General features: G+C 60.5%; 1 protein-coding gene across 15 annotated transcripts in view; it reads left to right on the top strand.

Annotated features, from left to right (window-relative positions):
- NCOR2 (nuclear receptor corepressor 2) overlaps positions 1 to 21,273 on the top strand; it is a 230,811-nt gene that overhangs the window by 164,257 nt on the left and 45,281 nt on the right. For 14 of the 15 annotated variants that reach the window (XM_035341049.1, XM_035341048.1, XM_035341040.1 and 11 more), the window contains 4 exons: positions 3,801 to 3,925; positions 4,814 to 4,986; positions 8,927 to 8,989; positions 18,153 to 18,295. In XM_035341049.1, the coding sequence (XP_035196940.1) occupies positions 3,801 to 3,925; positions 4,814 to 4,986; positions 8,927 to 8,989; positions 18,153 to 18,295 (504 nt within the window). The remainder of the gene's footprint in view (positions 1 to 3,800; positions 3,926 to 4,813; positions 4,987 to 8,926; positions 8,990 to 18,152; positions 18,296 to 21,273) is intronic. The other variant, XM_035341038.1, reaches the window with a different exon arrangement.

The following is a 21,273-nucleotide window of genomic DNA, read 5'->3' as shown; positions in this document are numbered from 1 at the left end:
GTAGAGGTGAGCAGATGTTTGTAATTAGGGAGCAGCTCGTGCCGGAGCACGGCGATCGCTCCGGGAGGGAGGCAGCACGGCTCCGCGGGCTCGCACCCCGGGGCTCGGAGCAGGATCGGCCTCTCGCTCACGCGTACCGCATGCGATTTGTCCCGGGGCCTTTTTAAATAAACAGGATGTGTTGGCAGCAAAAACAAACAGCAGCGATGCTGGGGAGGAAGGGCGGTCCGGCAGCAGGAGAACACTTGACCTGGAAGGGAGGGATGGGAGGGACGGCCCCGCTCAGCCACAGGCTTCTTCCCAGGCCTCGGGCACATCCCTCAGCCTGCTGAGCGAGGCGGGGAGCGTGGACCTGCTCTGCCTCCTGCACCTGGGGGGGCTCAGCCTGGGGGGACAGGGCTGTCTCTGGAGGGAGGCCCGAGCTTGCCGGAGTGGAGCAGTTTCAGTCCTGGCCCTCTTTTTTTGTTTCCCCGATAAGAGCCGGCCCACCTGCCGGTCCACCTCTAACTGGGGCAGTGTGAATCAGAAGGAAACATCATCTGGTAATTGGGGAAGCATTTCCTGGCCCGTCACGCTTCGGGATGGCGTCCCGTCCCTTGAATCATCCAGAGCTGGTCCGTGTCCAGAGCTAAGAATAACCTCCCCGTGCGCCGCGGGGGCAGCCCGGTGCCGGGCAGGGTGGGGGCCCGGCAGGCTGGGGGCCGGCTCCTGGCTGTGGCTTCCCTGTGCCCGGCGGCTCCCGGCACTGTGCCGGGCTGTGCCGGGCTCCGACGCCGTGTGGAGGGAGGCTGGAGGTAGAGCACGTAGCGCGGGTGGGCCTGGGCAGCCGCTCGGGCTGCCATCGGCCCCGCGAGCCTCCTCGGGATTGAAGGCGCTAACGCAGCTCCCGGTGGAGTCAGGGGCAGTTCTCCCCAGCGTGGCCTGGGGGTGACAGCGCTGCCTGCCCTGTGCTTTTGGGACACGCAGGAGAGCCCAGGCCGATGAGAGCCGGCCCGCTGCCACGCAGAGCATCGCGCCCACCCAGCGTTTCTGCTCGGTGACATGGCACTCCTGGCATCGGGCACCGTGCCCCGGCTGGCCCAGGGCAATCACTAGAGGGCATCCGTGGATTAAAATGCTCCGCTGCGGTGGTAGGAGCGCCGCTTTGGTGTCCCACCACCTTCAGTTTGAAACCTCCGTGGGAGTGAGCCAGGAAATGGGGAGACACGGTGGGCCTGGCAGCCCCACGGCGCACATCCATCCCCTGCAGCCGGGCTGGAGGGCTCGGCAGCTCCCGGGCAGGCTGGAGCTCGGCCGGTGCCATCCTGGGAGGTTTGTGCGTTGGGGCGTGAGCCTCCACGGCTGCTCGTGCCTCTCCCTGCCTCTCACAGCCCCGTGCCTGCAGGTTGGCGCGGGGAGCTCATTAGCATCGCCGCCATCCCAGCCCGTTACTATGGGGAAGAGCCGCGATCGCTGCTCGGGGTTACAGCCCGCTGCTTCCAGCGAGTGCGGAGACGAGATGAAACGATAACGGAGCTTCCCCGAGGAGCCCCTGTGAGCCTCCTGCAGCAGGGGCTGGTTTAAGACCAGAGGAATAAGGCCGGCTGCTGGCGGTCGGTGCCTGTAGGGTTGTGTTTGTGGACGGGCACCTGCCCCTCTGAGCGTGATGCTCGTGTCCCTGCTTTTTGGGGGTAGGAAACCTCTTGGGCAGTGTGCTGTTTCCTTGCTGTCTTGTCCTTGGCTCGTGTCCCTGGGGACTTTGTTCTGGCCAGGTGTTCTGGGGGGTCTTAGCACAGGAAAACCGTCCCACTAGCTGGGGAGCCTGTGTGCAGGGGCAGCTCGGTGCTGAGGGCTAATCTTCACCCCGGGGAGCTGTGTCCCAGGGATGCACGGTTCCCTCCTCTCCCAGAAGAAAATATTCGTGAAGGAGCAGCAGAAACACCGCAGAGCTAATCGGGGCACCCCTCGCTTGCCAAAGCGCTCGGTGAAGGGAAGGAGAGTGGGTGGTGACAGCCCAAAGCCCCGTGCACTCCCCACGCAGCCCAGCCCAGGGCCACGGGGGGCAGGTCCCCGCCGTCCCCTCGGGGCCCTTTGTAGGGCTGAACCCGCGCGGGTTCACCGCCGACCCGCGGCGTGACTCACAGGAGTCAGAGAGTTCAGGGCAGCGCTGGGAGCTCCCATGTGACGGGTGCCCCTTGCTCTGCAGCAGCCTGCGTGGGCTTGTCAGCCTCCGAGTCCCAGCGAGGCTTCTGCCGACTGCCCCCGTGCTTCTCAGGGGGTTTTGGGGCAGTGCCCAGCACGCCGGGTATGGCGCTGGTCTCGGGCAGTTGCTGGGTTCAGTCCTTGAAGCCGGGCTCCGTGCACTGGAAGCGCCTCCTGCCTTCGGGGAGTCCCTGCCTGGGGAGCTCGGTGTCCCCAGGCTCCCAGGAGCATCCCTGGGCTCTGCACGCCTTAGCAGCCAGCCCGGTCCCAAAGCGTTAGAGATTTATGGGCGCTGGAGGATCCTCAGCACCCCAGTGCTCAGCCCGGCCCTCCTTGCACTGTGAGCAGCCCCCAGGGCACAGCGGGGTGCGGGTGGGTGCAGCTCGGGCACTGCTGGCGGGGAGGGGCCGCAGGGGCCGGCAGGAGCTGAAAGCCCCCCCGGGGTTTTGGCTGCTGGCAGCGTGGCGTGCCTGCTTGAAGGACTTGCGTTGAGCTGGGGCCTGGAAGAATTAAGAATCTTTCCCGTTGAAGTGCTCTGAAGCCCTTTTTGACGGCTCCGTGCTTCTAATTTTAGCAGCAGCCCTTTGGGGCTGAGGGTTTAGCTCACGCTGAGCGCGGCTGCTGCAGGGGAAGCCACTGCTGGAGGCAGCCGCGAGCTCGAGCATCGTGGAGTGGGGACAGGCTCACGGGACGGGGCACACCTCATCAGCACAGCACTTTCCAAATGTCTACATGACAGCTAGGCTACCCGGGATCAGGCTCGTGCTGATAAATCCCCTCTAAGCCAGTTTCCCCCCTCTGTTTCATCACCGAGCCCTTTCTGGGGGCTGGTGGGAGCGCTGCTGCTTGGGAAGGGGCTGGGCCAGCCGGGTGGATTTAGTGGAGCAAGCAGCCCTGCATCAGCCAGGAGCAGGAGGGTTTAATAAATCATTTCCGTCTCTAATTTTTACTCCTCTATGAAATTCCTCTCGTTTGCTGGTCGCCAGAGGGAAGGGAGGTCAGGGGAACCAGGCCTCCCCAGCATCCTCCTTCCTGCAGCTGTTGAAACAAAATCCAGAAATATTCTAACAGGCACGGCCCTCCTCCCCCCGGTAACACGCCGTGCTCGGTACCAGCGTGCCGGTGGCAGCGTCCGGCTGCTGGCGCACACAGCTCTGCCGAGGGGGCCGGGCGATGCAGGGCAGCAGGGAGCAGGGGCATCGTCCCTCCTCGGGGACCCGGAGACCATAAAACATCCCCACGGACCAGAGGCCGGGAAAAAGGTCGCAGCGTCCGTGTCGCTGAGCCTTGGGACGTCTCCGGTGCAGGTCGTGACCGATGCAGCTAGCAGCGAGTGCAGCGGGGCTGTCCCGCTGCCTTTAGCAGGACCCGGAGCACGGCTGCCACGGTTGATCCCAACCCCCCCTTGATCTCCCCCATATGACTTTTGGCCCCCCAAATGCACCCTGGCTGCACCCTGTCCTGCAGACGGGCACCCCGTGGTGTAGGCAGCGCTTTTTCCTCTTGGCCGCTGCCCCCCCGGCATTGTTTGGCCGTGTTTGTTTAGGTTGGCCCAGGTGCTGAGGTTTATCTGCCCCGCCGCTGAGGTTTGTTTTGTTTTTACGTCCCTTGTTTTGCAGCAGCAGCAGCAAATGCCCCGGAGCAGCCAAGAAGAGAAAGATGAAAAAGAGAAAGAAAAAGAGAAGGAGGGAGAGAAAGAGGAAGACAAACAGGAAACAGAAAACGACAAAGAAGAACTGACAAAGTAAGCGAAGCCCTCCCCTCCTGGCTCTCCTCCACCTGCAGCGAGGGCTGTGCATCACCCCAGGGTGCTGCAGCGGGGTGGGACGCGGCACGGTGCTGGGCTGCCTGTGCCCATCTCCTCCTCCCGCAGGGCGGGAAGGGGAGAGCCTGCTTTCCTCTTTGTTCCTCCCCCCCCCCGCTGCTCCCAAACTTGGAAAACAGCTCTGTGATGTGCTTTTATTTTTAAACCCGATCAACCCGCAAAGCTGCTCTGATCCTCGGGCTTGTTTTGCCGTAGCGAGAACCTCCCAGAGTCGGAGGAGCTCTCGGAGCCCAGCCGAGCGTGGCGCTTCACCTTCGGTGTTATTGATGTCAACATGAGAGCTTCCAGATCAAGGGATTCGAGCGGTTTTATAACCGCGCCTGCCTCCCTGCCTGACACAATCATAACTAACAGGGGAGCATCAGAGCTGCGGCGGGGAAAGGTTGGCACGCGGGCTGCTAGCTATCTGTAATGGGATTAATACTTGCTTTAAAAGAACATCTGGCTTCATTATATCTGGGCTGCTAAGACATTTACCAGCAGGTCCTTTTCAGGAAGATAAATGAGGAGGAGGCAGTGATGAATTTGAATGGCCTGGTATTAAACCTGTCTCTGTCAGGTCTCTGCGTGCACTTGGTGGTGGAGCTACAGCCATCTGCAGAGTGCAAACCCCACCGCAAGTAACCCCGCCGCCAAATTAGCCAGGAAAGGGGGCTGTGCGTGCAAAAAAAATAATAGTAATAAAACAAAGCAGCCTTTCCCCTCCAAAGGATCACCGCAAAAATCCCAAACTCACGCAGAGAAATAATTGCCCTCCAAATCCTCCAGACCCAATGGTGATTTCCTCACTCCTTGTTTATTTTGCAGGGACAAGAACGACGACACGTCCGGGGAAGACAACGACGAGAAGGAAACCGTCACCTCCAAGGGCCGCAAAACCGCCAACAGCCAGGGCAGGCGCAAGGGGCGCATCACCCGCTCCATGGCCAACGAGGCCAACAACGAGGAGGCGGCCGCCCCGCAGCAGAGCGCCGAGCTGGGTGCGTAGCCGCCGGCACCGCGAGCGGGGAGGAGGCGCCGCGGCGCGGCTCTCGGGGTGCCTGCCCTGCTCTGCTCCCCATCCCCAGCTCCCAAAGGAAGGGTCTTCCTCGTGCACCCCCTTTCCGGGGATGGCAGGAAGGGTTCATTTGTTATCCTGCTCGCCCAGGTGAACCGGAGGCATTCACAAGGGCTGTCCTGGCTGAGTATTTGTGTGTTTTAGGACCTTGGAGGGAGGGAAAGTATTGCAAAAGAGAAAAAGGGAAGGCATTGTTTTTAGCAGTGCATTAGCTGGGCTCGTGCAGGGCTCGTGCGCCTCCTGCGCTGGAGGTGTGCTCCCCTGTGCCAGAGGCTCGGGCTTTCAGTGCCATCACCTGCTAGGGCTGCTCAGCACCGAGCCCGTCCTGCCCTGCTGGGTGCTGGGGCTCCCTGGCTCCCCGCAGTCCTCCTGCCCCTCTCAGTTGTCCAATTTACCTGCACCCAGCACTGCTGCAGCCTGCGGGGTCTGTAACCCCATGGCCTTGGGAATCGGGCTCTTCCTTCCTCATCCGTGCCGCTTCCCCGGCTCCTGTGAATGCTGTGGTGAGGTGGCTAAGGGTTCAGTGCTCAGAAGCCTCGCCACTGGCTGCCTTCGCGCCACGCACCCCAGGCGGCACTCGTACGGCACGCGTTGCCCCTGCTCATCCCCAGGGCCCCTGCTCATCTGCCCCATCTGTGGGCCAGGCGCGGAGCTGGGCGCGTTCCTGCCCGTGGGGCGTTGCCGGGCTGCGTGCAGGGCTGTAGGGTGCTGAGCACAGCAGCGAGGGGCACGAGCAGCCGCAGGGCGAGGTGGATGAGGCAGAGCATGCTGCCCGGAACGTGGCACCGCCGCCGGCTCACAGGGACCGCGGCCAGCGCTTGGCCGAGAGCAGCAGTCGGGGAGAGCTGTCTGGGGGCAGACAGGAATTCACAACATCATCCCCAGACACACCTCGTGTGCATCTGCCTCTGGCATGTGCAGCTCCGGTAGTGGTTACCCTTGGAGACTGCTCGTGTATTGACTTGGAGAAGCAAATCCATCAAGGAATTTGGCTGATCCTCCTATGTTTTGTACTCTATCAAGTACAAAATTATTGCTGCGCTACCTAAGGCGAAGCAAAAATAAAAGCAGGGTGACTCCTCTCGGTTTCCTTTCTTTGCAGTTTCTTGCTTGTTCTGCTCCATGTGCTATAAATCACTCGGAGGTGTTTCTCCTCCCCGTTCCTCTGCTGACAACTGGCTGAAGCCTTGATTGCGAGCGCTGTTTTCATCCAGGCGATATAAATAGTTCCCGGCACCACGGAGCCCTGATCTCTGTCTCCAACTTGTTAAGCAATGCTACAGAGAAGGAGCAGATAATGCCAGGGACTTGGATGGGATTTTTTTATCCCAGCATCTCGGAGCCCTTGATAAACTTCACGGCAGGCAGGCAGCAAAGACTTCAGACCGTGGTAAATCGGGAAGAGGAAGCGGATTGATTCCAGTGGCGTATCTGAGCAATTGCTTACGCTTTATGGCTCTCTACTAGTGCTTTAATTTAGGTTGGCTAAGAAAGTTATTGCATTTTAAATACCAATTGAACATTGAAAAACAACACAAAACCATATTGTGGTTTAACTGCAGCGTGCTGGAGCTCCCAGTAGGCATCTGTTACATAACTGCACAACCTCAGTAAATACCATTCATCAAACCAAACGGGCCATTTCTTTGACGGTGCTGCACCATACAATAACAGGCGTCTCGAAGCTGAGTTAGGGGCCTCGTGAAGCGTGTTCGGGACACTCGATTTGAAGTAAAGGAGAAGCCACAGCCCCAGATCTGCCCAAGGCAGGGGGAAGCGGCAAGGGGACACCTGCGGCTGTGCTCGGCCGGCTGGGAAGGAGATTCCTCGGTCTGGCTTGTCCTCCTGCAGGGTCCCGGCTTCCATGAAGCCCCTTGGAGAATGTCTCCCTCTCCATATCCTCTAGCCTAACCTATCAGCCTGCTCTCCGTTCTAAAAGGACACTGGCAAAACATCTCTCATCGCTGTTGAAATAACGCTGTGCCTGTTGTTTAGAGTAATAACCCGCTGGCAGCCTGAACCGGAAATCTGTTTCCTTACCGAGTTGTTTTGTGCCTCTGACTCACACCCCGGTTTGTTATTGTAGGGTTTGCTCAGCAGTGCCAGGCCGCCAGCAGGATTGGCGCGCAGCGAGCGCTTCGCACAGGACCTCGGTGTCCCTGCACCGAGCGGGGTGTGGGGACGGGGGCGGCAGGTGCTGGCACCTTCCTCTTCCTCTCCTGCTGGGAGCTGTGCACACGTTCGACCCCGAGCTGCTCCTGGCCCCAAATCGGCCGAGCCCCCATCCCTCCTGGACGTGGCTCTGAGGTGTCAGAGAGCGCGGTGCCGGCGCCAGCTCTCCGAGGGAGCCCGCTGTTAGCAGGGCTGGCTCCCTCGACCGATGCGGGTGGCAGGCCAAAGTCACCGAGGTGACGCCGTTTCTCCGTCTCGGCCGAGGGTGACGGTCCCACCCCATGTCTGCCACCTCCAAAGCACGCAGCCGATGTCGGCTCCGTCTTAGGTACCTGTTGTTGGCGGGCCAGAGAGCGTGGCAGCGATTCAGCAGGAAATGTGCTGCCTCCCTCAAGCCATCTGGCTTCGCTTCCAGTCCCTAAGAAACCAAAGTGGAGGCTTTGCTTCACCAAAAAGCATCCCGGGAGGGTGCCGCCGTGAGGGTTATCGTTGCTGTGCCTCCGGTGACCAGGGTGCAGGATGGGGTGCCCATGGAGCGGCATCGGGGCTTCTGTTGGGTTAAAGGGCAGGGAGGTTTGGCAGGACCTGAACCCCGTTGTGTTCCAGCCTGTCCTGAGATACCGGAGGGGCTGGGGGCTGTTAGGGTCGGGTTCCCGATGCCCAGCTTGGTGCTGTAAGTCGCCTTCGGTGTGTTGATTTAGCACCAGCCAGGAGCACAAATAGCCCAGTGCACTTCCAGCCTAGCAAACAACTGCTGGGGTTTGTTGAAGCACCGGGAGCGCGGGTTCTTTGGATTGCCGGTGCCAAAGGCACTGGCTGCAAAGCGCGTCACATACCGGGAATACGACCAACGACTGACTGCGCGTGGTAGTTGGTAACTCATGAAACAACTCAGGAGGGAGCTTTAGGTTTCTCCGTATAACCGAGAGCTCGAATCTCACCCTACAGGGGGAGAGAGGTTCAGCCCCTCGGCTGACCCCACAACTCAGCGATGTCCTTCCAACTTTTCTGCGATGGTTCCTCCCTGATGTTTTCCTCTCTTGAGCCATTTTTATGCTGTTTTCTTACCTTTAGGTGGAGCTTGAGTGACTGTAGTCGTACGTGTCTTCGTTGTGACTGGTGTAACTTCTTCTTGCTTTTGTTTTGAAGGAGAAATTCAGAGCACCCGCTCCGTGAGGGGTGGTCGCACCTGGGAGGCGGGTAGCCTTTGGGGTGGAAGCGTGTTTTGGCATTATGCTGAGGTTAGAGTGAGCAGAGTTCACCCAGAGGACGTGATGCAGTTATCAGTTAGGCTCAGGCTGGCCATGCAGTCTGTCAGATCCGTAGTGCCCTCAGGTTCCCCATCCCTGCCATGGCAGCGCACAGCTTGGCTGCGGGCTCTCTGCTCGGCCCTCGGTGCTGCACCGTTTGGAGTCAGCACGCCGAGCTCCCTGGTGGCACCAGCACCTGATGTTGCAAGTTACGCTGCCGAGGGGACTAGCATGGAACAGATCCCTTGCGTATCTGCCACATCTCACCCTGAAAGTTTCCTCAACGCTGAACCTTCTCTTAAGATGTGGACGTAGGTTTAGCCCCACTAAGCTGCCTCCAGCAGTTATCCGCTGCTTCCCTCCGCTGCGCCCCTCGGAGCTCGCCGGGCTCGCTCGGCCCCGGTCCGTGCTGACTGCTCTCCTTTCCTTCCTCCTCCCTAGCTTCACTGGAGATGAACGAAAGCTCTCGCTGGACTGAAGAGGAAATGGAGACGGCTAAAAAAGGTAAGCCACTTGTTTTCTTTCTCGTGTCGGTGCTGCTGGAGCCAACCCGGCAGCTGGCGATGGAGGGGGCCTGACCGCAGGGCAGTGGGGCAGGACCTGCCTGTCTCGCTGCTGGTTTGTCGCAGTAGCCTTGGTGGGTGGCTTGGGGGAAAATGAGAGGGGTGTCAGGTGCTGGTGTGCGGTGCTGGGCCAGCTTCTACGGCCCCAGGAGCTCTGCTGACCCCCGGGACATCTGTGCCGGCGGTGCTGCGGCCACAGCCCACGTGAGTCCTGCGAGAGCGGAGCCGGCCGTAGGAAATGGGGAAGGCGTTTCATCGGCTGCTTCCTGCAGCTTCTGCTGTGTGTAGCACGAGGCTTCGCCCCGCGGCGCCCTCTGAAGCCTCGTCCTATCTGCGCCATCGGTTTCAGACGCGCCGAGGGCGTCCGCCCGTGTTGGTAACTCTGGTGTTCAGCAATTTGTGGGTGGCAAACCCCGGCGCTCTGCGGCGCGGGGGCAGCTGCGGCTTCCCAGCCCTGCCCGGCGTGCAGCGGGGAGCTCGCGAGAGCTGCGGGCAGGAACAGGGCTCTCGACATCCTGAGCTGATTCAGAGCCTCTGCTGAGACCGTTTTGAAAAAGTGCTGAGTGTGGCACAGCCCTGCTTGCCACTTCCCCCTCCCTCCGCGCAGCTCCCGTGCCAGCCCTCTCGCTGCTTTAATTTTTTCCAAAGTCACGTCCTGTCGATCCGCTGCCGGGTTCACATCCCCAGCCCGTGCATCCTGCTTGCGTGCCTGCTGATTCTCCTGGCCCGGTGAGGATTGCAAATGCGAAATTAAAATGGAAATGAGCGCCGTTTGGGGATGGCAGGCGCAGGCAGGCGCGTTAGTGCCTTCAGCTCGGTTTGGAAAATGCACCTGCTGCAAGGATGGCGATTACACGTTCTGGAGCTCCGGCTTCCCAGGTGCCATGGGAGCTGTGGACTCGGATTACTTTGCCTGTGAATATCCCCAAACGTTTGGCTCGCTCGCCTTTGAGCTGTTCCAACCCTCTTTGCAGCCCGGTGCCAATCTCGCGCGTTGCTGAGCGTAGCTCTCTATAGATGCAAAACTTAATGGATAGACTTTAATCAAGCAGCCTGGCCCGGAGCCAGGCAGCGGGGTGAGCAGGTGCCGAGCAGGGGAGTGCTGTTGGAGGGATCTTTTCTGAGCGCTGCTTTGTTTTGGAGATCGCATCTGGCTGTAAAAAAGCGCCTCTCGCTGTTTTGTGCTGGATGCTGGACGTGCGCTTAAGGAGTCCTAAAGCCAGCCGCCAAAGCCTGCGTGGAAGATGAAGTGTGGGAGCACGCAGTGGGTCCTGCTCCTGCGTAAGCTGAGCCTGACCCCGTTATTCCAGCCCGGGGGCCAGGCTGGGGCAGGGGGATTTGCTGTTGCAAAGCCTGGTTGCTGGGCCGACGTTCCCCTGCCTGCTACAACCTGGGAAAGCGAGATTTCACCGCCAGACTTCTGCAGAGAAGCCAAATTCCCCTTTGCCAGGAAGTAGCCACGCTGCTGCTTCGAAGTGGCTCAGTTTGGCATTTCCAGGGACCGGCAGGCTGGGGGTTTCCGACTCGCGGCGCGACCAAACTCCGGAGGTAACCTCAGGGGCTGCAGGAGGCTGCAGAGCCGCTGCGGCTTAGCGCCTGGGTGCGCCCGGGAAGAGGGGGACGGCGACCTCTGCTCTTGGCACCGGCGAGCGGGTAGATCAGTCTAACCATCAGCTTCTTCGGGTGCAGCACGAACCCCCCCTCCTCTGCCGCAGGGAAGGGTCGGGCGGGCGCATCGTAAGGGGAAGCAGCCCAGGGGCAGCGAGACGCCAGAGCCGAGCGGCCGCACCAGGCGGGGCTCTGGGAACGAGCTGGAGAGCTCTGGAAGGGCAGAGCTGCACGGAGGGCTTCCAAGTAGGAGAAGGCAGGACTGGGTCTGTGGGGAGAGACAATAAAGGGGAGTACCGTGCTGTTAAAGTTAACTAGGGGAACGAAAACCTAGCGAGAGGAAAGTTCTTGCTTAATGACACTTTTATTATGCAATAAACTTTGATTCACTAGTCTGTCAAAATGTGCTGAGATTGGTGTAATTACGGGGTAGCTAGCGTGTTTTTCCTGATGCTGCCTCGTCGCACAGGGGCCGCGATTCCAAGTTGGAAGCAGGAGGTTTTCGTTACCCGGAGCTCTGCGGGGCCGGCCGGGCGCTGCTCCTTACAGGGCAATGTTTAGGCAGCTTTGGCTGTTGGGGGGGACCCGCTGGCAGGAGCTGGTGGGCTGGGAAAGGAGCCCGGCACGTGCCAGCAGCCAGGAGGATTTGTTGCCCCCGGTCCGTGTGCCGGGCGCGAGCAGCGGTACGTGCCCGAGCGGGGCCGCGTTGCAGAGCAGCCCGCGATAGCAGCGGAGCTGAACCCGATGAACCAGGAGGTTTCAGCGCGACCTTCGTTACTCTTCAGTCTCGTATCTGTTTTCGCTCCGGCTCTGGGCTTCCCCCCCTCCGCCCCCTGGAGTCTAACAAGTGGTTTTGTACTCCGAAAAGAGGCCTCGTAAAAATGGCAGTGTCTTGCTCACCTGAATTCCTCCCACGCCGTGCTGAGGCTCTGCACTCCTCGCCGTCGGGGCAGAGCCAAAATCGTGCTCCTCGCGCCTTTCGTCTGTGTGGCCCGGCCGGGGAGAGCTGGGATGGAGGCACCGGGGTGGAGGCACCAGGATGGAGGCGCCAGGATGGAGGCACCGGGGTGGAGGCACTGGGGTGGAGGCATTGGGATGGAGGCGTCACGGGGCAGGGCGCAGGCGGCGTGGTCCTGCCAAGCCCCAGGAAGGTTGTGGATACTGCGGGTTTGGGACCCTCCTGGGCACACAGCTCCTGGGCGAGCAGGGCTGGTGGAAGAGTTGGCACGTTTGTTTTCCATCACAGTAAATGCGTAACAGCAGAGAAAGGGGGTTGGGTAGGGGCCGAGACTCCTCCTAAGTTGTATCGGAGGCACTGATGAGCGGTCCTGGCACCGAGAGGACAGCGGGGCCGGCAGGCCAGCCATGTGCGTGCTGCTCGTGTGAGCATTTTGATGTTTATTTTAGAGCGTAAAAAGCCAATGTCAAAGAGCTAAATAACCCGTGAAAACTCCTAACTAGTTCACTTTGGGTGGATGCAAAATACTTCCTTGGACACAGGTTTTCTTTTGAGGGCTGATTCTCGCTTCTGCCAAAAACCAACTTAGAAAGCGAGATGAATTTGGGGCCAACCTGAGCCATTTTTTTTCCCCAGTTCCATTTTGTCCATGAAACTATAAAATAAAAAATAATAATAATAATAATTAAAAAAAGCAGGATTTGTTCTAATGCCGATTTCTTCAAATTAACACACTGCCAGCAGCACGGCGTGCCCGTGGCAGCAACCAGCCGTCTCCCGTCGCCTTTGGAGCACAGCTGTGTTTCAGCACGCTATCGCGCTGCACAAGATTATTTTGGAGCCGGGACGGGTGTGTAAACACACACAAGCATGCGCTCTTCCAACCCTAATTTGGTTTTGCACTGTTATTTGAACGAACAGCTGGCTGAACGGGGGGGAGGTAGGTCTGTGTAGGTCTGTGCATTCTTGCTCCATCGCTTCTTCCTGGCAGGGCAGCCTTTGCTCTTAAAAGGAGTTGGCTGCAGCCCGGTGTGGAGCAGGCGATGCTGTCTTCTTGGGAAGCTGGGGCTGAGCCCTGCCCCTTCATCTCCGCTGCACTCGCACTGGAGCTTTTCCTTCTCCAAGATGAGATTTTAATAGTTTAAATTTTTTAAAAAAGGTGATGTTAATAAGCATAGGCTGGAGAAGCTGGTTTGCAGCCTGTGCCCGTCGCTGCGTGTTGTCCCTCGTGCTGGGACCAGGCAGAGGGGTGGGACGAGGCGGGGGGTCCCTCCCTCCCGGCTGGGTGCCCTGGGTGCTCAGAGCCAGGGAAACCCCGCAAGCGCTGCCAAGGAACCGCGTGCGTGCCCCGAAGCGCGTGTGATGCGGCGGGGAGGCAGCAGGCAGAAACGATCAGGGCAATTGGGATGGGGGCGGGTTGGGTGCCACGAGGGCAAAACCACATCCAAGGCGTGAATTGGCCACGCTGCCCTTTGGCCAAGGTGTTTGGCAGCGTGTCTTGAACGTGGCCCCCTGGGATAGCGCCCGTAACGTCGCTGCCGTGGTGCCCCCCCCCCCGGAGCTGCGCTTTCTGCCACAGTTGGCTGAACATTTCTCAAGCATGTAGGAGAAAGCTGCGAGGATTTGCTTAGTGAGTGTCAGCGAATGAAACACAAAAGGCCTGTCAGGGGGAACTGCTGGGTAATTACTATAATTTACAGCCTACATTTTAATTTTGAGCATTATTTTTTCAACAATAAGGGAGCAGGAATAATATCCGAACCAGGTGAAGAAAGAGCACTTGGGCCCGAGGGGGAACCGCGGGGAGCAGGGCGAGCTCCCGTCCCCGCCAGCGGGCTGGAAGGAAGGGGACGCAGCACGGAGAGAGGAGAGGCAAGGTGCCTGACGGTAGGAACGGGAGTCGGGGAGGTTCGAGCACAGGGCTGCCGGAGGTGTGGAGTGTGGCAGGAGGCTGAAGCTGGTGCTGCGTTCCCGAGGACGGGCGAGCGGCGCCCTGCCCGCCCGATGTCCCCTCCCGCGGGGACGTGGGCCGGCCGCGTGCACGCCGTCCCCGCTGCTTGGCTTGGCGCGGCGTCAGGAGCCCGGTGCTCGCCTGGCTCTGCCACCCACCGCCTGCGCGGCCCCGGAGCGGTTACTCACCTTCTTTGTGTCTCGGTTCTCCCACGCGCGCCCGCACGCTGCGAACCGCTCTGAGATCAGCGGGGGAAAGCATCGCTGCGACGCGCTAATTTGGCTGGCAGCGGAGCGCTGGTTGCCAGCGACGCCGACCACGCTCTCAGGATGCCATGGTTTGCGTGGTGCTGGTCTTTCTCCAGGGCTGCGTTACAGTTTTGGCTGTGCCAGGAGTGTCCCCATCCCCGCTCCCGAGCGGGGGAGTGGGTGCGAGGGGTGCTGGAGGATTGCTCTAGGTACCGTCAGGCGCAGGGGAATGAGATCACTTATTTTTTCCCTTGTAACCCCGTCCTGTTAATCCGCACGAGCTCCCATTAAGGGACCCTTTTACGGGTTCCCTCCACCCTCTCCCAGAGCTGGGTGGAGCAGGGCGGCCGTGCCGGGGAGCCTTGGAAAGGATCACAGAAAAACCCGCAGCTGCGGAGAGCCGAGGGGCTCCCACCCACCTCGGTGCCCCCTCATCTACCCCTCGGAGCACACCCTGAGGTGCTCCCAGCTCTCCCGGCTCCTCTTCCTTCCTGCTCTGCGACGCTCCAGCCCCCGTTTGCTCGTGCCAAGGCAGAGGCCGTGGTGGCAGCGCTGCCCACGCAGCCCCTGCGTTGGCTCGGCTGCGCCGTCCCGCGTCCTCTCCCAAACCTCTCCAGCGGCTCCGGCTGCGGGGCCAAGCCACGCTGGGGGCACGTTGTCCCCGCTGGGCTCTCTGGCGTTCACCTCCCCAAAGAAAAGCGCCTTTGATTCACTTCAGAGCGGAGGAAACTATTAGCCAAGCTTTGTTTTCCTGGATCCCTCCCCCTGCCGCTGACATTCAGATGAGAGCGAGGGAGACAGAAAGTGAGAGAGGGAGGGAGGGAGCCGGTGCCAAGCGGCCGCACCCCTTGTCAGCTTGGGTCAGTGCCACGTTCGTTATTAATGCTCTGTCTAGAGGTCACATTCAGATGCAATGAGCCCTGGGTCAGCCAGAGGAACAGATTAGAGCTCGCTCGCTGCTCCGCCACATACCGACGGCACCGGCTCCCCGTCCCTGGGCTGGCAGGAGCGGAGCTGCAGCGCGCCGTCGGCTGCTCCCTCCCCTGCGCCTTTCTGCTGCTTTTCTTTTTTTTTTTTTTTTCCTCTGGGTTTATTTATTTATTATTCTTTCTTGGCAACATCGGGCATCTCCTGAAACTGCACAGCCTCCCCTCCCCGTAGCCCCAGGCTGCTTGAGCAAGGAGGTAGGGGAGAAAATACCGGAGGCGCTTCCATCCACCTTAACAACCGCGGCCGCAGCCGGCTGGAAAAGCTCCGCCGCGAGCAGGAGGAGCGGGAGGACCGAGCGCCCGCGCCCTGCTGGAGGAGAGCTGGGGACAGCATGTGTCCCCTCCAACTTCTGGCGCCGGGGTCAGGACTCTCCCGCCTGTGACCTGGTTTCCAGCCTCGGAGCTCGCCGCTCTCCGCCGCCCATGGCTCTGAAATCCTCTCGCCCCCAGGATTTAAGGAACCGGCTTTGCTTTCTTCTCTTTCTCCGGCTGCAGCGAGGGAGCGAAAGCAAAATGAGCGGGGCGGGCGTGAGCGGAGCACTCGGAGCGCTTCGCCGCGAGCTGGCGTGCCCGGGGGGGCTTTGAAGCGCTCCCCAACACCCGCGTCCGTCCCAGCCCGCCCGCTGCATGCTCCGGGCACGTTCCCCGCCCGGCACAGCCAGACCCGCGGCATGTAAGTACGGCGGGGGGGGGGGGGGGGGGGGGGGGGGGGAGGACGGGGTTAATTAGCACTGGGGCTGGTGCCTGGCGTGGAGCTGTAGCTGCGTGTCCAGGGACAGACCCTGCAGGGCCACGCCGTGCCGAGCCCCCACGCCATGCCGAGCCCCCACGGCACGCCAAGGAGCGCAGCTGCCGGTACGATCTGATAACTCAGTTAGTCATAGTTTCAGTTGTGCTGGGAAATGAACGGCCGCGCCGAGACGGGCTGGCGTGCTGGGGAGCACAGGGCTGGGGGCTGCCGAGCCGGGGGGGGGCGCGTGGTGAAGGTACCGGCACGTCCCGGGGCGCGTGTTGGGCGATCCCCGCCTGCGGGGCAGCAGGTGCTGCTGTTCTGCTCTGCTCGGTGTAAGGAGGAGAGCGGCTGGGCACCCTGCTGGCTCCCACAGGCTGCCTTGTCCTCGTGAGCCGGGCACGGATGCGGCCACCTGCCCGGCCAGCTGCGAGCTCCCAGCGGGGCCGTGGCAGTGTCCCCAGCGTCCCCGCGGCGCTGGGCAGGGTGGCACAGCCGGCACGGCAGGGGAGAGGGCAGCTGGAGCTGGCACAGCACGGCTGGTGAAGGTCACACCGCACTGGGGGACCGTGGGCAGCACAGGGCCCCCCCTGTTTACTAGGCTGCATCCCATGGCTGCTCGCAGGGCACTGCCAGAACCGGGGGCAGCGCCGGCGTTGGGAGCCTTTGCCCGGGGCGCAGCAAATGGCTCCAGCCCCGGGCACTGCGCTCGGTGCACAGCGCCGCGATGAGCCAAGGGGGCCGGGTGCCTTGTTTGCTTTGGCCACGGCGCTGGGTTGTGACACGCGGGGGGAGGACTGCCGCCCCCGGCGCGTTACCTCTCGTGGTTGGTGGCCGGACGTCCCCTTTTTTTTTTCTTTTTAAGAAGCCCCAGCCCTCCAGCACGCGGCAGAGGCCGTGGGTTTCGCGGGAGCAGCGCTGGGAGCTGCAGAGTTAAAGCTCAAACTTGTTTCTTGGCTGGCCCCGGCCTTTTGTGGTGCTCAGCGCTCTGTGTGATGCCTGCGTGTTGCGTGCAATTTGATAAGCCCTGGTGCTGGGACAGGGCAGGATACAGGCACGGCCGGGACGTTAACTCTTGCCGTGCTGAGTACAGCTGCTTTCCTCCGGGAGGGGGTGGGTTTTTATTATTTTATTTGTATTTTTATTTCTTTTTTAACCTGTCCTGAGGTACGTGGTGCCGCCTACTCAGCGCAGACTCACCCGTGTCCCCCCCGGGCATGTCCTCCCCTTGCACATTTCCCTCCCAGAGGTGCATCCCTCGGGCCCTGGTGCTGAGATCACCCCATCCCCTGCTGGGCTGAAGGCTGGGCACGGCTGGGGCTCGGCTGCGTGGCTCCTGGGCACGAGCAGGGCCACTCATGGGAGCCCTAAGGTGGGACACTGGGGTGGCAGGGCTGGGGACAGCCAGGGTGCGGTGTGGGGACAGGTCGGGGACACTCAGGCAGTCCTTGTTCCCAGGCTCCGGGGGTTGTTGTGACCTCTGGGCAGAAAAACCCCTTAGAGAAGAGGAAGGTGCCTTGGGCAGGAGTTCACCCAGCTCTTGAAGTCCCCGTTTGTGGCAGTGCCGTGCCCCTGGGCTCAGCGTCTCTCCGTCCTTTACACAAGGTGCTGGGGAGGGCCTGGGGAGCTGTGCCACGTGCTGCCACATCCCGGGGGGTTGGGGACAGGGACACCCCATTCAGAGCCTGCTTGGCCCCCGACGTGCTGTCCTCTGGAAGAGCTCGCAAGCTGCCAGGCCAGGGATGGCCCCAGATGGGGAAATCAGGTCATGGGAAGGACAGCAAGCTGCGAGGTTTTAACTGTCCAGAAAGCCTGGGTGACCCCAGCCCAGGTCACCTCCAGGAGCCTGGGGCAGGCAGAGCAGGTACTGGTGTGTGGCCCGGGGCTGCGGCTCCCACCTCCGACGTGACCGCCTGCCTCCCGTGTCCAGCAGACACCTTGGGGCTGGCGACGGGTCGTGTTCTCCAGCCTCCTGCACCGCGCCGTTCCTCCCAGCCCGCCGTCTCGCCAGGTCTGAGACGTGCGGCCTGAGCACCCGTCCCTCTGGGGTGGCTGCGGCAGGCGTCTGTGCCACCCGCAACAGCCCCAGGACCACCAGGGCACGAAGCTGTGGACTTGAGGTCCCGGCGGGGACCTCACCTGCACTTCCTGCCGCTTCCCTGCCCGGGCTCTTCCTCCCCACCCGTAGCAGGACTCCAACCCACCGAGCCGCCTTGTCACCCCGGTGTACGCCACCGGCGGGGCGCAGGAGGGTGGAGAGCGCCGTTGCTTCTTGGTAGGGCCTCCTGGGTTCTCCTGGGCACGGCAGCGCCTCCTGCTCCCGTCCCAAAGGGCAGGCAGCCCCTCCTGGCCACCCGCAGCGGTGATGTGGCTGCGGGATGTTTTGTTCCTGAGCTAGACAGCCCAGTGCCTTTTTTTTTTTTTCCCCTTGGAAAGAAAAACAGGCTGTTGTAGGTCATCCCCTGGCCTGGGAAGCCTTGCAGACGGGTGCTAGTGACCATATTGTTCCTGTGGAGTTTGGCTTGCGCAGTGGGTGTTTCCCATCCTGTGCGGATAATGCTGCCCTTGTGCGACTTTATCTGGCCTTAAACGCTTCTCCCTTCCCTCCTTCCACCGCCAGGTCTCCTTGAGCATGGGCGGAACTGGTCGGCCATTGCCAGGATGGTGGGCTCCAAGACCGTGTCGCAGTGCAAAAACTTCTACTTCAACTACAAGAAGAGGCAGAACCTGGACGAGATCCTACAGCAGCACAAACTGAAAATGGTGAGAATCCCCCCGCTGCCCGCGCCAGGTGCCTCGGGCACTTCCCGGCGAGCGCCCGCCCGGTCCCGCAGCGATGGGGGAACCGTCTCGGCTTGGAGAACGTATTGGGGTGACAGCATGGGGAATCGGGGGGCACGACTGCTTCGGGACGGGGTCATCTGCCCGCTCAGCCCCCGGGGAGCTGCTGTGTGGGAGCGTGCCTCGGCTCCCGGAGCGTGGCGATGCTCGGGGGCACCCAGACTGAAGGGGGAGGAGTAGCCTGGGGGCAGCTTACCCCAAAGAAATGCAGGGTTTTAGGATCATGCAAGAAAAAGAGAGGTTTAGCCCAGAAGTGTGGTGGTGGGACAGGTATTGTGCAGAGACGGCTGATCCTGACGTGGATGGTGGTTGTCCTTGCGGCCGCGAGCAAATACACGCATCGCTCCGTGCCTCGGTTTCCCCGTCAGAATGGGCTGACGCTGCTTTTCTGGCCTAAAGCGCAGGGCATGAATGAAACGGGGCTCATTCAGCGTTCAGGAGATAGGGCAGACGGCTAAGAGCAGCTAAGGATTATAATTATTTCATTTGTGGAGTGTCCTGGGGTTCCCAGTTTCTGGCTAATAGAATTCACATGGCTTAAACCCCCAAGGGGTGCTTTGAAAATGCAAAGGACAATGTTCAATGCAGGAACCTCTCCAAGCAAGCTATTACAGCAAGAGTAAAAAGAAAGACAGGAAAACATTCAATGACTCACCCAGGAATTTAATATCCTAGTCAGTCTATAGGAATGAGAGAAAGAGAAGACATTGGCGATTCTTTTTTATTAATTCTCCACGCACAGAGACACTCCTGTGCTCCTCTGTTTCACCGGGTTGTTTTTAGAGACAAAGCAAACAAACTATACAAAAGACCAAAAAGAAAACACAACCTGTATAAAGCCTGGAATTAGACGTGCATGAAGCCCTCCGAATATAAAACGTTGCGCTGTAAAGATGCCGTTGTTCATTACCGAGGAGGATCTGAAATCAGATCACACAGCCTGGCTGGCAGTGGGATCGGTGTGCATTAATTTGCTCTGCTTCCTAACGTTTCAGAAATGATATCACAGAAGTGGTTTTGTGCAGAACCACATTTTTCCCTGCATCCGTCCCTCCAAGGCAGCCGCGAGACTTCTCCAGTCTAATTGCTCACTCTCACTTGCAGTTTGTATCAGCATCATCATTTTATTTTTTGAGCATTCGAGGCTATGGGACTCGGTTTTGTGGAAGAACAATGAACGTTCAGCTGTTATTTATTGGGCTCTATTGTTTTGTGGCAACAGCAGATGCCAGAGAGCTGAATAAAATGAAAGAACAACCAAGATTAAATTGCCATAGACCTTCCTTCCTGACTCCTAAATATATTCACGAGCAGCCCCAGCCTCCTAATCCCCTGTACCCAGTAGCCAGCCTTGACCTCTGCCGAGCAGGCATGCGGCGGGCCGGTGTGTCACCGCCTAGGTTTGCCACAAAATCCCCAAATTGCTCCCTGCCCTCCCCACCGCCAGCTACTGCTGATCGTGTGTGAGGAAACAAACCGGCGCTGCTTTTCTTCCTCTTGCTTAATGAGAGTAAACTCAATTAGCAGATCTCATTAGTTCCCCAAACGGGGCTCGTTAGGATTAAAGCCTCCTCCTCCGGGTAGGTGTGACAGGGTTGAAGGGCTCCCTCCCGAGCTCAGCTTTCTCTCTGGTTTAGCAGGAGCTGGGGGTGAGCAGGTGGCAGTCCCCAGGTTGGGATGGGACGCAGAGCCTGGGGATGTCCCTCCTGCCCCGAAACACATCCGGGTTCAGCATGGAACCAGCAGGGGACCCCCTGCCCTGAGCCTCCAGCATTAGGGAGAAAAAGGCTTGGGGTGCAGCTGGCAACGGTGCCCGGCACTGCCGTGCTCCCTTCCTGCGGGGTCCATCAGGATATGTGCGACCTCAGATCCTCGCCCTGGTCCCCGGAGGATCGGGGTGCCCGAGGGACGGGTGTCCCGGTGGTGCTGGGGCAGCGTCAGGCCACCTCGAAGTCTCGCTTTGTCTGCGCCGCGGCGTGTTTTGGCTCGGTCTCGCTGCCGAGCGGCTCAGATCCGTCCCGGGCATTGCCATCTGTGAGCCCTGACCTTCTGCCTGCTGCGCTCCCTAATCTCGGCGCTGAAGGAAAGCGCGGCGTGCGGATACGGGGTGTCCTCCCTGGGCCGCTCTGTTTGCCAGCGGGCGGAGATAAGGCGCCGTCCTCACCAGCACCTCTTCGCCGGGAGGTTTCTGCTTTGCTCTGGTGACTGCTCGGGCTCGTTCTGGCTTGTGGAGCTACGGCGGGGGAGTTAGCACCGCTCTGGTGCTGCGCCTCTCACTCGTCTCTGCTGGCCCTAATGGGGCTTTTTTTGGAAGCAAAGCCGTGGGGGAATCTCCGGTGTTGCTGCCGTGAGGGCTCACCCAGGGCCTGCGAAACTCCGCGGGCTGAAGGGCTGAGGGTCGGGCTGGCTGTCCCCAGGGCCAGGCCCGGAGGTGCTTTGTCACCCTGCGGTTAGCTCGGTCCCAGCACGGTGTCAGATACGTGTCATTGTCACCCACGTGGGAGCGTGGTCACACTGCCGAGAGGCTGACCTGGGAGGTAAATCTCCGATGGCTCCGTATCGATGACGGGGTTTGAAAGCTGGTTTGGCTGCTCCAGCTGCTTTGGGGGGTGGTGGCAAGGAGAGGCCAGACACGTTGGGATGGCTTCTTCCCCTGCGGGGACGGTGGCCAGAGAGGTGCCGCAGCTGGGGGCTGCTGGCATCCCCTCCCCAGGACAGCCTGCTCCTGGGGTACCCTGCCCTGAAGGGCTGGGTGGTCCTGCAGGGACCCAAATAACCCAAAGCTGAGCACAGCCAACGGACCCGGTGCCTTGCCGTGGCCTCACTGGTGGTCACTTGGATTAAGCAGAGCACACGGCGGTGGGAGGAGATGTCTGGGTGCTCTTCTGGCTGCCCCGGCT

This window comes from Oxyura jamaicensis, chromosome 15 (genome assembly GCF_011077185.1).
Source record: "Oxyura jamaicensis isolate SHBP4307 breed ruddy duck chromosome 15, BPBGC_Ojam_1.0, whole genome shotgun sequence".
NCBI lineage: Eukaryota > Metazoa > Chordata > Aves > Anseriformes > Anatidae > Oxyura > Oxyura jamaicensis.
Note: the sequence above shows the minus strand (reverse complement) of the source record. Positions and strands in the feature narration are given on the sequence as shown.